At 36.4% G+C, this 17,070-nt stretch overlaps 1 protein-coding gene across 1 annotated transcript; it reads right to left on the reverse strand.

The window, feature by feature from the left end:
* Nucleotides 1-1,474: 1,474 nt before the first annotated feature.
* Nucleotides 1,475-17,070, reverse strand: DRAM1 (DNA damage regulated autophagy modulator 1; the record flags this gene model as incomplete). Its single annotated transcript, XM_080633817.1, has 7 exons — nucleotides 1,475-1,519; nucleotides 3,702-3,794; nucleotides 5,219-5,277; nucleotides 6,320-6,497; nucleotides 10,189-10,331; nucleotides 11,640-11,707; nucleotides 16,940-17,070. The coding sequence occupies 7 exons, from the start codon at nucleotides 17,068-17,070 to the stop codon at nucleotides 1,475-1,477; spliced, it is 717 nt and encodes a 238-aa protein (XP_080489943.1).

A 17,070-nucleotide genomic window follows, 5' to 3' on the forward strand; every position in this document is an offset into this window, starting at 1 on the left:
CCTTTGCAGGATACCTTATCAGCAAGACAGTTCGCATTGAGTCAGTACTAGATTTGATTTTTAACATTATCGTAACTAAAAACCTCTGCAAGATAACCTGAATACTGGGGAAAGCAAATCTGACAGTGAAAAATGTTTGAACTGTTTTTATTTGGAAGAAAACACAGACTCTTCAATTTGTGAAACAGCTGAATTTAATACAGTTTAAAATACACATTAAAGGAAATATGAACAGATGACAGTCTTCAGACACCACTCTCCAAAGCACTTTTTTTTTTTTTAATCTTATGGAAAATTAGCAACTGAAACTCATCAATATTTCTGCATGAACTCTGATAGACCATGGCAAATGTAATTTTCAGAGAACTTGATTGATAGCCAAGTGGTTAGTGCACAAAATGGAGGTAGCTGATCAGTCCACAGAACACCCTTTTGCCTCCAGATACTTGTAACATCTGACCTCTCAATTAGTTCTTTTCCAAGATTTTCATTACAGAAGTTTCTAGCAGCAAATGTGCCATATTTTCACTATGGAAGCTCTCCAGAATTCTTTTTTCTTCGATTTTATGTATATATAAAACTGATACACATACAACTGAACAACTGAGAACTTGTAGTGCCACCTCTTGTTTTCCATTTGCTCCCAGTGACTTCTGTAGGCCCTCGTCATTCTGTTTCAACTGTAGGTTGAAAAACTTCTGCCTTCTATTAACCAAGTTATAACTAAGGTTTCTCTTTAGTAGATCATGCATTTAGTACATCATAAATTTGCTTTCTATTCCCACTTCAGTTTCAAGCTTCCTATGGCCATCAGTGCATGAAGGGGGAAAAGGAGTAGACTCTTACAAACACACAGTGCAGTGATGATTAGACAACATTTTTCAAGCAGCGTCGTTTAATCTTCTCCTAGGATCTGTATTTGTTTACAGTGTCCACTATCGGAAAGATGTAGCATAGTGTTGCCATCTACTAACTGCAAATTTCTAGTCTTGAAACAAAGATGCCCAATACTGCTCACACTTTTCTCCACAGTCCTTGCCAATTAATATGAATTCAGCCTTAGTGTTTTCCATTCTCTTTAGACTTTCCTAACTATTTGCAAAAGGTGCTTTCTCAAGTTTAAAACTAATGTTACCAGACCATAGCAAATGAAAAGGTATGGATATGCCCAAAAGCAAAGTGCTAAGGAGATCGAGTCTTTGAATGACTTTCAAGTGCTTCTGCAGATTGCTTCTATTACAGTATTTTTAATTTACCAAAAAGTATAAAAATTACAAAATATTGCAAAAAAAGTAGCAGGAACACTGCTGCAAGTTTTTAAAGTGATTTCGTGGATGCTGTTCTAGTTGTTGTGGAGTTAATGGCATGGCCTCTTTATACAACTTTATAAAACCCTATCCCTCTGTAACATTTTCTGTGAGTAAAAAGAAACCTATAATATATTCATATATATAAAATATAATTTTTTCCACTATCAGGAGTCTTCATGTATTTCTGTCGATATCCTTAAAGAAACTCTCTAAAAGAAAAATAAAACAAGATCAGCTGAAGATAAATTGACAGTTCTATTATATAAAGTATAATGAGATAAAACAAAAAAAATGCATTCAAGTGAAATACATATTGTGAGAAATTCTAAAGAAAAGTGAAGACTTATTTTTCTTAGATTCTGGTGATTCTTTTTTCTGAATCAATAGTTTGGCTTTCTGTGAGCACTGAAAGGACAAAAAAAACCGTAGAATTTAAATTGTATCTAAAAATTTTATCTGTCACTGTCAAACACCAACATTGGATTTCATTCTAACATTTAGCCTGTAATTTAAAATGTCTGCATTTCTACTTAGCTCAATTCCATTGCTTTCTCTTATTTATTATGTTCACAATAGTTATATATATAGTTAAACTTTCAATGTTGAACACTTTGGGATCTGTGCTCTGAAGCAGACTTAGAAAATGATTCAGCTGCTCTAAGGACTACAGCATTATCTTCAAGTATGTATCTCCCAAGGAAGAGTCTCACTGTTGATAAAAGACATGTCTATAAATGTAGACATCAGGGAAAGGTGTACTGGCAATAAATACCTTCCCCCCAAATGGTATATCTAATGATGCATGCATTTCTGAATACTCCCTCCATATTTTTGTCAGGTTTAGATGCCTTTAAGATAATGCATTGAGTAATTTTGAACAATTACCTTTTTTCCAACAGTGTTTTGTTCTGTGAGCCTCTCTCTGGTTTTGTTTTTTGGGTTTTTTTTTAATACTGGAAAGCCCTAAGGCCAGAGTCCATTCAGTACTACCAATCAAAAGTAAACAGGTGTAGAAATTTTTCTATCAAGTTAGCAAAATATATGTTAGCTTGGAATCCTTAGATGAAAACTGATTTCTGTGTATGTTTATAGAAGTTAAGTATAGATTATTATTAACCACTTCCATGCTGAGCAAGCACATAACTGAAGAAGCAAGTAAATTAATTACCAAGTTTTACATGATCTAATTTCAAACTCTGGTTTTATGCCAGAGGACTTAGAGGATTTGGTTCTCAGTATTTTAATTCCTATCCCACCTCCATGAATTCGGGATATATTCTCTAGCAATTTATTACAGCACCAACTGGCTCACATACGTGATCTCGATAATTGTTTCTAGAGTTATGGAAGTCCTTGGATCTAGTTTTTAACTTTGTGGGATTTGCTTAAGGCTATGGTATATATGAAAGACCTTAGTATGGGGTATGACATCATAGCGATCACAACTGAGTTAGTTCATCTTTGTAATTGTGATATAAAGCAGCAGTTCTCAGCCTTTTCTACCTTAAGCTCTCTACTCCAGTCTTGCAATGATACAACTACTTTATGGGGAAAACAAACATTCAGCAGTCTGAGAAGGATAAGGAACCAATGATCCTAGCAGCTACAGTATATCCAGGAGGTTTTGTCCTCAAATCTCCACAACACACCTGTCGTGAGCAATGTTTCTTTTATTTTTTTATTGGTTTTTTACAAGTTCTTTTGCTAAGAACTCACACATTGGTATTTATTTCCAGAATTTTATGTCGCTATACCAAATAAAAACCCCATAAAACACTGCAGCTGGAACACACAGTGTAAACAAGAGTTAGCAAGGAAGAAACTAAGATCAAAGCATGCCTCCCACAGGTCGTATGAAAGTGTTTTCCTTTTAACTAATATTTTTCTCTTCCTTAAAGTCAGGATTGATGCATCACCAGATCCAGCTATCCAAACCGTAAGGTTCTCATGCCAATACTTTTCACAAAGTATTTTATATACTTTGCATGGTGAGGAATGTATATCAAAATGTGTAATTTTAAAAAAGAAAGAAAACATCTGTGGTTGAAATGCACTGGATTGTTACGTTTAGTTGCACCATTTATTTTGGTATTATGTCACCTTTAGAGGGTCTCTGTCTACAAAAGCTAGGTAAATAAGTAGAATGTATTAATTTACTGAATAATTTTCAAGACACCTATTCAACTGATTTATAAAACTGATTTTTATGTATTAAAATCCAGGGGAAAAATATTCATTAGCTGGATAGCAATCAGTTCTGTGGCTGATAAAATTTGTTTCTGGATAGCTTTGCTATATCTAGCTGAGATAAAGAATGGTAATTTTCTATTGCATTTGTTATCTACTATTCATAGTGCTTCTCAGTCACTGGTAAAATATGTAGATACCAACCTGAAAATCTCTAATGAATGTTAAAAAGAAGAAGACAAAACCAAAGGCCACCATCCATTCACAGATTGCACTCACAACATGATAGGTATAATCCTGATGAAATAAGACATAAAACCAATTTTCAGATGAAAAAGTTTAGCAAAATAACTGTGGAATGCTAGAAAAAATAGCTATATACTTCTGTAAATCCAACAAATATTCTGTGATTTATAGTTCATCTTCCAAATATGCTGTTCTATAAAAGTCAATTCAGATTTAGTTTTTACAGAATGGCAAACATATTTATCAAATTTGCCTATGTCTAGTGTGAGACATCCTTGCCTATGGCAGAGGGGTTGGAACTAGATCTTAAGGTCCTTTCCAATCCAAACCATTCTATAATTCTATGATTCTATGTTCCATTAAGCAACATCTTGTGCACCAACATAAAAAAAAAGTATAAGAAAACTACAGTCAGCACAAGATCAAAACATAGCTTGAATATAATTTACTTCTGAAAAATACTAGTTCTTATGTGAAGAATATCAAAGTGCCCATAGTCAAGACTTCTACACAGAGCCACTGTGTTCAGTAGTACTATTACACCCAGTAAATTCTCACAATGTTTTAAAATGGAGGGCTACCCTTATTTGACAGTTCCTGATAAGACCCTTGTTTTCAAGTAGACCATCATAAAAACCCTATGCAATATGAAACGAGCAGAATGTTGGGTGTTTCTTAACTTGCCATCAACAAATATGTCATCTGTTTCAGTAAAAGCATTTGCTTATCCTTCCATCTGAAGTAAAAAACCAAAAACAAACTTCAAGAGGCAGTTATTACTAAAATTATCTAACTTGTGAAGATTTATCTCATGGCTGCCTTGCCAGTGTTCAGCTGGAATACATTTGCCAAGTTTGCTTTTATTAAGCTTTTCCAGCAGGATACGCTCCTGCATTATTCAACCTGCTTTTTTATACCACATGAGTCAAAGTTTGTCCAAAAAGAATATTTACCTTTCATACTTATAATTCTGAGATGACTGAAATCAATTCAAATACCTGATACTGACTTTAGGATGCTTCAGGTCATACCCCAAATATTTATCACAATGGTAAAGACTATTTAAAAAAGAATGGTGAAAAGCTGAGAAACCAAAGGTTGTAAAAAAGCTCCAAAACTTCAGAATTAAATTGGTCCACTTGTGTCTCATGTCTGAAGTTCATTTTCAGAAAATGAAACTATACAATTTGTTCTTTAAGTAAGTTTCAAACACTTTGTTAAAATGAAAGTCTAACACCCTGAAGATTGACCCTTCCATGACAAGTTCTCTTACCCAAACCACAGACAGTTCTCTATTGAAGAAATAAGTAACTGGAAACTATTCCACCAGTCAGTGAGATTTCACAAATCTGTTCACGATAATGTACTATCTAAAGTTTCTGAAGTGTTTTTAGTGCTATACACTTTTAGATAAACATAACAGCCTACCCAAACAATATGATACAGAATAAGCCGGCTACTTAGTGAGATGTTACCTTTTCACGTGGAGTCCAATCAATTTTTGTCACGGAAATTTTTGAAGCAAACACAATCACTGGGAAAAACACAGTGTAAAGGAGACTATAAAAGTTTAGTGAGTAATTGAAAATATCTGCTTACAAAAATAAAAAAGACCCCATCTCCCCCTACTGTATGTAACACAGGATCCTGAACAAACAGAATACGAAATCGAAGTATTAAGACAAGTAAATGAAACACATTATTGAGAGGTATCTGATAGCAGCAAGCAAAACAATTTTCTGCACAAATAAGGGTTTCTCTGGGTTCTTCTGAAGTACAGAGAGTAAGGGGAGACATTCCGAAACTTAGATCGCATTCATGATTGAGAACTGTTAGGGCAGAGTCCTGCATTGTTGGAATAGGAACCATGTTGTCTTCCATTGGTCCACAGTAGGTGCCTTATTTGTACAACTTTCTCTCAGGAATAGGACCCTCTTTAAAAGTACTTTCATAACTGCTGAAACCAAAAGTAGGCTGTAGCTGGCTGGCTGGTGGGATGATCTGCTACAACAACTTTTTAACACTGGCATATCACCTAAAGACCAATATAATCAATAGGGTGATTCTAATTTCAGAAGCTGTGGGAAAAGGCAGTAAGTGTATCGAATGTGTCTCTAGGGGAGGCATCTAATGAAGCCAAGCTCAAACCAATATGGTCAAAAGCACTTGCTTAGTCTTGACAGAAACCTTGTGTATGCCACTGTATTTTACATGTCTATGTGTTAGGTTCATATTAGAAGCAATGCCCCCTTTTTGCAAGCCTTTCTCTGTACTGTCCTTCAAACGAAGGAGGTTGGAAAGTTGGTCTAGCTTTATTATTGCATGACCCTATGAAGAACAGTAAGACATTTGATTCAGATATACCACTGAAAGACACAGCTTTTTAGAAGACCCTGAGACTCATCTTTATGCTATTAATGTTGTCTCAACATGTTATAAGCATTATTATAGCAGAAATATTAGACAGCCCCATAGAGACTGTAACCTCATTTTCATTTTTATCAGCGATGGTAAAACTTGAAAGGAAGATCATGAACACATAAACAGAAAGCTGTGGGATACACCATAAAGGATACTGGGAATGAAAGCAATACATGATATTACAGAGATGGCCATCCTTATGTGACACATCAAGTAAGTATTCCATTGTGGACAGGACTTGTAAGAGATTATAGATTGAAGGGTAATGTATACAACACCAGAGCCAAATGCCACCAAAGCTCCTATGTCATGGACAGTGGGAACAGACAGCTCCTGGAAAGAAAATCATTGCCATGATTAGCTGCTACCATTTGTACAGTGGTATCAATGAGCCTTAAGAAGATGGTAGACATATTATGCTGAGAGTATACAAGCAGTGAGAAACAGTCCCTTCTCCCAACAGTCTACACAGGGAAGATGAAAGAAAAATCCATGTTAGTGCTGTTCAGCAGTTGGACTATTACCAGTTAATATTTCCACAAACAGGAACTGGCTTGTGTTTTTCTTAAGACATTCCGATACTTCCTTTTTCCCTCTACTCTGCCAAAGGTTTTCATCCTTTTGCATTGAAAGGCTAATCTGCATTTGTGTGGCCGTGCTCTAACTAATGGTAAAGTTTTATGGAAGCTGTTCTAAACAGTGACTGCTATAGGTCCGTCCCTTACCGTCCAATGGCCAGCCACAAGGCTCCAGGAAAAGAGTCAGCAGAAAATTAATCACTTTTTTTTTTTTTAAGTGTGAGCTAAAATAAGCTCTTAATATGAAGGTCTTACACTGTCAGTCTTGAATTATTCAGCCTTCCTACTCTTCTCCACATCATCAGCTACTTTTATTCAAGTTCCGCAACACGTGAAAATGTGTATACAATTTCAGTAACACTGTATGTGGCCTATAATTTTGTAATACCCTACCAATGGAAGATTCTCTCCTTTAAAACAAATAAGTAGAATATCCAGCAACAAGATTTCGGAGAAGTTATTGTATTCTATAAATGTTTCAAAAAATTACAAAGTTGTGCTACTTTGGAATCCAGTATCAGACAGGAAAATCAGCTTTAAAGCTCCTTTCTGTCACCTAACGTGCTATGATCTGACCTACTACACTTCTATTTTAGTGATTCATGAAAACATATCTATATCCTTTCATTACATATTTTCATATATTTCCTGCCTGGAGGCCACTGTTTTCTTTGCCTTGTGATGGTGATTATGTTCACATGCTCTTTAAAACTCTTTTTTTCACATACTTTTCTTTCTACTCATTCCCTTCTATCTCTTTGTGATCTATTAAGTTCTGTCAGATTTTAAAGCACGTTCCTCACACAGGTATTTAAGTGACATTTCATCTATACTTGCATTTTTTATTCCTCTGTTCCACTTTTTGCTTTCCATATAGGAATTACAAGATTTGGTATGGAAAGCATTAAGCAAGTATAACTGTTGGCTTTTGTATTTAGCCCCATACACATTATACAGAACTTTTCTAACATGGTCTTGTTCCCATGAAACTGCTACAGTTTCCCTAAAAAGACCATCACACTCAATCCCTATAGAACCTGGGAAATGTTGCTACTTCTGCTATAGTAAGCCTCCTAAGTTTCCTACTCAAAGACAAGAAAATATGTCTTTAATCACATGCAATGTCAAACAGGCAAAACCAGACTTGCTAAGACCTGTTTTTTTGCTTTGCCTTATTCATTAAGGGCTACTGGATTTTTCCTTCCTTATCCAATTATCTTCTTAAAGCTAACCCTCCAATGTCTTTCATGTCTGTATTTTAAGCATTGTGTTATTTAAAAGAGAGAACAAACACCTTATTCATGACCGTTACTTATTTTATCAGAAACTTTCACTTTTAGAGGATGCACTACTAGAGTTTTCTCTCACCTCCTTTATCACTTTTGCTAAGTATTCTGAGACCACTACCATTAACCCCCCATGCTACCTATCATGTCTTACCCTGAAACAAGAAGGGTGAAAAAAATTTCGTTACAACTAATTACACTACCTAAAAGACTTGCCACAAGTGGCACTAGATTTGAGTAAATAAAAGCAAATCTTCAATATTTCCAGTATAATTTCACACTGAAGCCTTTTTATCAAACTAAATATTTTCTTTTGGGGAAACAGAAAATGAACTGATGCTCAATAGTGTCAATCAGCTCCACTACAGTACTCGGGTATGGTGTTAGCTCATTTTGCTGGGGAAAAATAAGTGTTAAGAAACAAACAGATAGTGCACATGAATGTGACTTTTTCTAAACAACCCACTGTTTAGATGGACTAGACGGAATGCTAAAGAAACAACTTGTAATTCCAGCTTTGCTTTGGTCTCCTGATGTGAAACAATCACCTGATCATGAGCAAATCTCACAGCCTCTTCATGTCCCAGTTATTCTAATGGTAAATGGGGATATGAGTTTACTGTTTCTCAGTTGTACGCTAAGCACTTAAAAGACTGAAGAGTTGCAGCCACCATTTCAATCCTCCTGGGCAATTAAGAATGCTCAAAAATCAGCTAGACTGGGTTCTTAGGCTGATTAGATCCGTACTGTGCTCTGAACCCTTCCTACAAACTGCACTTAACAGGAAAAGTGAGATCAGAGTAGAGGAAAGAAAATTTAGGTGAGGAAGGAGCTTATAAACAGGCAATGAGAGGCAATAAAGATTAGAAAAGAACCAGTGCTATAACTGGAAACTGGAAACTTTAGGACCAAACTTTCTGCTTCCCTGACTCTCTCCCAAATTATTTTGCATTCCTGATTTGTCTTTTCCTTACTGAAGCAGAGTTTGTTTTCTATTTCACTCAAGCAACACTCTTCTCCATTATCGATTTTTTTTGGTGACACATATAAAACCTAATCAATAAGAGTACAGATACTTAAAAGTAGAATTTCATGTTTAGAATAAACTGCAGTGCCTGTAGTGTTTGCAATCCATAGTCACTGCATGGAGGTACAACTAAAAAGAGCAAGATAGCAGTCTAAGGCAGTTTTTCGTCTGAAAATACCATGTCAATTACATGCAAAATTGTATTGGCTGCTGAAGCCCTGACAATCTTTATTTTTATTTCTCCATGTGTTGTCTGGTCACTATATGAGCACAATGGTATTTACCAAAATGTTCCCCAAGGGAGGCCATCCTTTCAAAGGAGTAGTTCGCCTGTTTCCACAGATTTAAAGGCAGTATCTCAAACTACCTGCAAACTAAACTTGCCTTGATTCTGAGCTAAAGTTTGGAGAGCAAGTGTCCTAAAAGGTTGTGTTAAAAAGTACCCTGTTACACACTTCCACGCTTAAAAAGGTGAAAAGAATTCAATAAACTGTTCAGTATCTTTCTTCTCTATTGAATTTTCTTTCAGACACTGTGGGCTGGACTTCTTTGATTTATAATGAGATGTCCTATCCTTTCTGGTATTGTAACTGGTAATTCTACATGTCTCTATCAAAAGACTTAATATATCGTTACGTCATCTCCTACAGATTCAAAACAATAGGCAAATACTGTGCTCAATGTTCTAACCTGTCAGATAAGTCTATTTTATTCTGTAGAAAATGCTGGTAGTGTGCAGCTAAAAATACGGTGCTTTTGTTAGTTTGAGTTATTCTGCCTAGACTGTAAGCAAACTAAACTGTGAAAAGCAAAGCTTTTTTACAGTAAGATTTTCATAGTAAAAGTTACAGCAAAAGGATCTATATCAAGCTGTTTTCTAGTGCAGACATGTTACAAGACAAGCACACACAAACTCCCTTACTAATATAACTGCACAAGCAAAAGATCTAGTATACAGGGAGAAAGTGAAACTGTCTTTTGAAGCTACTGAGAAAAGGCAGGAGCAAGAAAAACATTCTTACTCCATTTGCCAAGTATCCACACTGCGATATTTGCCACTCTTACAGTTCTGATTTTTTTGAACTAATAAAACAAATTCAGTTTCATTTATGATATGAAATCTACAGTCATACCTGAAAAGTTGCAACTATGCTCATTCCAGTACAGCCCATCAATCCAATACATAATGAAAACACATTGCATGAAGACCTAATAAAGTGTGATGACTCATTTTGCTTCTTTATTAATAAATATCTGATGCACATTGTAATTGCACCTGAAAAACAAAAAAAATATGTATTTATTTCAATGATGATGTATTGCTTACATTTTAACACCTTGCCATGTAACACATTAGCATACAGAAAATAATACTGCCTTTAACTCTGCTGAGATGAAGAAAAAAGGTAGTGAATTTCAGGGGTGTTATTCCATATAGAACTGTCTTAACATCTTAGTGTTGACATTAATGCTATCTAGAAATAACTGCACATCACTTCAAGCAAAACCCTAATTTAAATGCCATTCTCCTGTGCATTTTAGGCACAGAGGCATTGACATTCCACATCAAGAATAGATGTTAGAGGGAAATAAACCATAAACTGGAAGTAGGGGATTTATTCTGTTCCTTAGAATGGATGTTCTGATAAATTAATACATTTTTGTGGAGTGTAAATGGAAAAAAAATGTAACTAACTGTGTATCCAGAAAATATTTTCAAAGCTTTTGGACCAATTCTGGCTGCTCTTTAGTACAACAATGTCCTCAAGCCACCACACAAAGATTTTATTCCAGTCTATGTGATCTCAATATGCAGGTCACTCCTGACAAACACCTCTGCTGAATTAGATCGTGGTTCATCAGGATATTGTAAGTTGGAGACTGTATTCCACAGTTCAATAGCACAGAATAGAGTTTTAGTCTATTTACAGCTGGAAAAATAAATCAGATAACTTTGTCTGGGTACTGTAAGATCATATGAAACACACCAAGCTAGTGACTGAAAGAGGCTCTTAGAAAAGGTAAAATATGTGATTTTTTTAATTTGCCTGAAGGCCGTCATGGACTAAATGGATACAGGGACACACAGCTCTTGATCCTCCATCCCCTAGAAGTAAATAGAACATTCCAAACTTCCTGATTCAAGGCCAGCAGACACTTAGCAGAGGAGTAGGCATCTTGCAGAGGAAACCAGGTGTTGCTTCAATACTGTTCTTCCTTTTCCTGCAGCATCCTAAAATCAAATGTCTTCCTATGCCAAAGATACAGTTTTTGGCAAGTAATTATACCGTCCTTCTTCCACTTTTTATTTCCATATACATTGACTACTTTGCACAGATGAGGTGCTCTTCAGATACAGAGGTGCCTCTAAGCCTTCACTTGCTAACTTTAAGGACCTGGTCCTCTAAATATTGCTTCCATCTATCTGATATTACCATTTAACTGTGGAGCAGTTTTTCTGCATAATATTGTATTGAGAAGTAGGTTTTTTTCTGCAGAATATTGTATGGGCTACAATGTAGAGAGACAGTTTTTGCTAGTTTTCATTTCTTTGTTGTGTTCAAACCAAGTACCTTATACATACCTAAAAGGGCTGAAATATTAATCATAAAACCAAAGATACCACTCTCTGGAGGTTTAGTTCCAGTGTCACTAAAGCAGGAAGAAAAAGAAATTAAAAGTTAATTGAGGTACGTGAAATGTAAGTGAGATGTACACATGAAACCCCAAGATAAATGTAGCTTGTATGAAGTGCTGCTATGTGCGCAAGACATTTAAACATTCAGAACAACTGGAATGTCGTCTGCTGCACACTTAACCTCTCTTTGCAATATTGAATCTTTCTTTTGAGAAATAAATCATCTTTTTAGATTATACTATTTGAACTGTATTTCTTTTTCTGTATGCAGTATTCACAGATGTGACAGTGATACTTTACTCATGAATGACACAAATGATCACATAAATGACATTTTAGAAATGATGTTTCTTTTATCTGCCAAATGAATGCCGTGATAGAGTAAAACATAGCTAATGGCACTCAGTATTCTAAGATGTAAGAAAATTTGGCTTAATTTCCCGATTTGTTTGAAAGGACTATACTCCAGGAGAGTAACTGCATTCCTATGCTTGGGAATTTTCCTAGGCACGGTTTTATTTACTAATGTAGATACACTCAAGAGTACTTGAAACCCAAGGTGTTGTAAATCCCTTCTGCTGGAGCAATTCACCCTTATAGGGATTAATTAGACATTCACTGGGACAGACCAATGGAGCATGAGCATGAGAATATCTACAGAATTTATATGCACACATACATATGAAAACCAGCATATATACAAAATACATATTATGTAGAAAATGGAGTACCTTCATCATAGAATCCTATTCCCTCTTTTCCCTACATATGTGCCATCACCTATCCCCAAGAATGCCCTTTCCTGGCAGGAAGGACATACTCCTAGGAGAATATTCCCTCAAGCAGGACTCTTATACAAAGTGAGTACTTCAGTGACAGAAGAATACTGAGATGCCATCATCTTTTTTTGTCTAATGTACAACCAGTTGATATCTATTTGATCAGTCTCTGTTGGTCAAGCCAATGGAAAACAAGTAACTCAGAAACCTTTACATAGTTTGGGTGTGAGCTGAGTTTTCAGTTACTCAGCATTACCAAGAGGCACGACTGTGTGTGTAAACAGAAGCGCTCAAGGAACCCTACAGCCAGAAACATAAACATGTAAGGATTTTAGGTAACATCCAAGTCCAGTGGAAACTAAGCAAAGATTCTGAGGAAAAGCTTCACTTAGGTGTACGATGGAACAAGTAGGTACTAGCTAGAATTTAGGGGGTTTTATGCAATTCAAGGTGAATGCTCTTCATCCCAACAGTGAGGGTGGATTATTAGTTTTCGGTGCTAAACTTCTGAACCTACCGCTAAGTGCAGCCAAAATGACAGGCGCTCAGCATGAATGCATGTACTCTTAACACCCAAACGAGAAAGCACTCTCTACATAAGCAATCATTCTCAAAGATTTTGACAGTTCTGTTAAATGTAAGCCAGGAGAGTATGACCATAACAAAAGATATATTGTTTTAGAAATTAATATTTGTTCTCAAACTCCTTCTACATTACAGAAGCATTTGTGTAATCAGTTGCTAAGGTGATTTATCAAGAATGCGAGGAAGCTTAGGGTGAAGGAAGAATACTTTCCCATGAAAAGACTATGCAAAAAACCAGAGGAAAATCTTGGGTTTGATTTTTGGGGGTTTGGGCTTATTTTCCATTGTTGTTGGTGGTGGTTTGTTTGGGGTTTTTTTAGTAGATTGTTTCCAAATTCTCAGAGAGCAAAAGCCTGGACCAGACTTTTAGACAAGTTTTTACAACTTCTCAGACATTAAGAATCCCTATTCATGTGTATTTTCTTGTTGTAATGCTTTCTGAAACTTGTTCTAGCTTGTACTCTGTACCAGTCTTGTTTCTCTTCGATAGTAGAATCAATGAAAACAGTACAGTGAATCTTATTTTTGTTTTGACATTTAAAAATCATTTTGACAATTAAAATCATCTTAATCCATGCTTCATTTAGCCCATTTTCTAACCTTGAACTTCACAGCTTATCCTTATTTTAAACTCCATTTAAAAAGTGGTCAACTTGTGAGAATCTTGAAGGACTTTTTCAAATCAGAAACTGCTCTATGCTAAGTACCGGACTGTAATCACTTCAAAGCTTTTGAAGGACTTCAGGTGAGAAAAAAATGAAATCAGCACATGCAAAGAAAGCCATCTGAAGTTCTTGGAACACTTCAAAACATAAGAGCAATCCAAATAACATGAAATTGCACTGAACTCCATTTATTTTTTAACTAAAGCTTTACCCAAGCTAAATAAAGCTTATAGGTGAATTTTGCTATTGTTTATTTTCAAACTCAATAATCTTAGATACATGCTTTCAAGAAACTTGAAACCAAGAATACTATATCATATCTGCAATGTATTTACAAAGTACTGCACTTCTGTGTTGTCTGTTAAGGACACAATTTTTTTAATGCCATATTTTCCACTATAAAATCCCTGACGCTAAGTGAAGACTTAGGTATATTTTTGTTCTGCTTCCAGTCTCCTGCTTTGAAAAAAAAAATAAAGTAAAAAAGTATTTGTGACAGTTACTCTCTTTTCATGAAAAAGAAAAAAGCAAATGGCACATATGAAACAAAAACATGCTCATTTATTTGCTATGGTGCCTAGGCGAGCTCAACCACCATGGAAACCACCATACAAACCCTGCATGACAGGATCTGTGTATCCATCTCATGTAGCAGAATTCTACAAACAGTCCCCTGAAGAATGGAAAGACAGGAAGTCAGACGAGACAAGGGATAAATATTGTAGGGCCAAAAGATTCATCATCATAACATTTTCTTCATAGCCATCATAAACTATTTCTCTTCAAACTGAAGTCCCAATTTTTTAAAGTGGGAGGGTTAAATTCTGCCTACAGGAGTTCTGATTGATCCAGAGGTACCATCTGGCAGCAAATAGCTCAAGGAAAATTCCCTTACTCCTTCCCTGAGAATTCAAACCACCAAACAGCCACCCCAGCACATCCAAACTAGTTTGGATTGTGAGTAGTATGAGCAAAAGGACTAATTTGGGCATAACCTGACCACTTTTTATGCTTCAGTTGCTAGAAAACACAAAATCATATTCATTTTTATCTACCCAGAAATGTATTTATGTGGTTTACTTGATGAGACATTAGTACAGTTTCAGTGACAAATTTAGATGTGGTCTTTCTCTCACTGTGACAGCTGTTACATGGTAAACAAATAAAATTAATCAGTTACCTCAAGGCATAGACTGGTTACTTGAGGAGTGCAAATACCAATTACAGAAACTTTGAAATGAATTTTGTCAATATTTTTCTCCTTTCTGTAACTGGAATTTCCCCATATAAGCTCTAGATAATTTTTATAGTTTATTTTAAGATATTGCACAACTGAAATGTTGCAACATTCTTCCTCTTTTTTATCACTCTTAAGTTCACTGAATCACATTCTTAATCCCATGATTCAACTTCTTAGGCTAAAAAAATGACCTCCACAATAAGCATACGAACTATGGAATGACTATTGGCCTGAGTACTCCAGAAGGAATCATCATATTTCTCCCAAGTGCACCTTCAATGAAGATTATATGTTTAGACCATGTAGCTTTTGAATTATTACAGGTTGTTCACCAACAATCAATGTATATCCTTAGTCCAAACGTGTTAAAAGGATATACTTTACTAGAAACTTTACTAGCAAATGCAGAGGCCTGAAATGTGACTGGGTTATTTTTTGGTTTTTGTTCGGAGTTTTTTAACGACTAACACAGCCTCATATATCTTGGGGGGGGGTTTAAAGTATGTATACATTTATTGTGTTTCCTTATTTAAAGTATAAGAATGTTAGGGTCTTGTTTTCAGTGAGATGTTCTGTTAGATTGATATAACTAAGGCAGCTGTGATACATTCATCAGACTTACAGGTTTGGTCTACTTTTTTACGAAGAATGACACAACTGAGATATCCAAGCTGTCAAAAACTTGACTGCAAAAACAATAACACCAAAAAAACCCTATCCTATTCTCTCATATATTTTCTTCAAGGACATGGCTTCAAATAAGAAACATCATCCTTCAAATTTCTTACTACAGGACCTCAAAATCCTTCTGAGCACAAACCATGTGCCGAGTCTGGACAAAGGTTATATCAAATGGGTTTTTTTTCTTGGTTAGAATGAATAAATTACGCTGGTTACAAGCACTTTTGTGCCAGTAAAATTGTGCATGCAACCAAGGAAAAGCATAACTACAAAGGCAGTGGGGTATTTGTGCATGTACAAGAGCCGAGTCCAGATTTGGGCAGATGATCTTAAAAAGTTTTGCTAACATAAGCATGAAGCCCAATTTTCTTTGGCTCAATTTGAATGAAGGCAAATTTTCTTCTGGGTTGCAGTGTCATTTGCACCATCTCACTTGCTTAGGATGTGATAGACAATCAAATTTACATATATGCACGAATCAGGTTAGTAATCTTCTGAAATTATGCATGTTAATAAAGTCTTTCAAGGAATTAGGTCTAGATATTTCTTGAAATATGTAATTTAAAGTCTATTTTAGATCTTCCACATATCAAGCCACTTTGGGATTTCTGGTTTACCTTTAATCTACTAAGAACTGGGTACTAGTGATTTCACAGCTCAGATTTAAGCGTTAATATCAGCAATGTATAAACAATGGTTTATATAGAATTGTGCTTAAATCATAGAAATGACCAAGGTTATAGAAACAAGATGCCTTTCTATAGTAGAAAAGGCTCAGGGAGCCTTTTACACTCATTGTTCCTATGCTGAAATTTTAAAGATGCATTTTTGTGAGGGTGTATGTCCCCCACAAAAGCTGTTGTAAGGCTTCGAGTCCTGCCACCATCTTTGGCCCAGTTCTGGAGTTACACAAACAAAACCACATTTCCATCATTTACTCCTTAAGTTTTGCTAGGATCGGGCCTGCAGCATACTTTGGCTCCAGCAGAAAACTGTTTCAGGTTCTTTCTACCACGTCCATCAGCGTTCGGTTACTGCTGCTCTCAGAGAGTCCCGGGTGCTGGAGCTGTGATGAGTGACAGGCGCACACAGCACAGCGGGTCCCTGCTCTGCCTCCCCTCCACTGCCACCGCTGCGTTTCCTCCTCCGGGGAGCCCCTCAGCCGCGCTGCGGGGGGAAGGAGCCGCGGAGCCGGCGGCGCGGCGTTCCCCTCGGACTTTCCATGCTGAGGCGACGCCTCATAGCCGAGTGTCCGCCGCGGCACCTCACCAGTTCCCACCGCCGCCCCAGCCTCACCTGATGTAGGGGACGAGGGGCTCGACGTGCCCCGCCAGCACGGCGATCACATAGGATGTGATGAAGGCGGCAGAGGACCAGCTGACGAGCAGAGCGGGGACGAAAGCCACGCCGGGCATGCAGCACAGCAT

The sequence above is a fragment of the Psittacula echo genome, assembly GCF_963264785.1.
Source record: "Psittacula echo genome assembly, chromosome: 1".
Taxonomy (NCBI): domain Eukaryota; kingdom Metazoa; phylum Chordata; class Aves; order Psittaciformes; family Psittacidae; genus Psittacula; species Psittacula echo.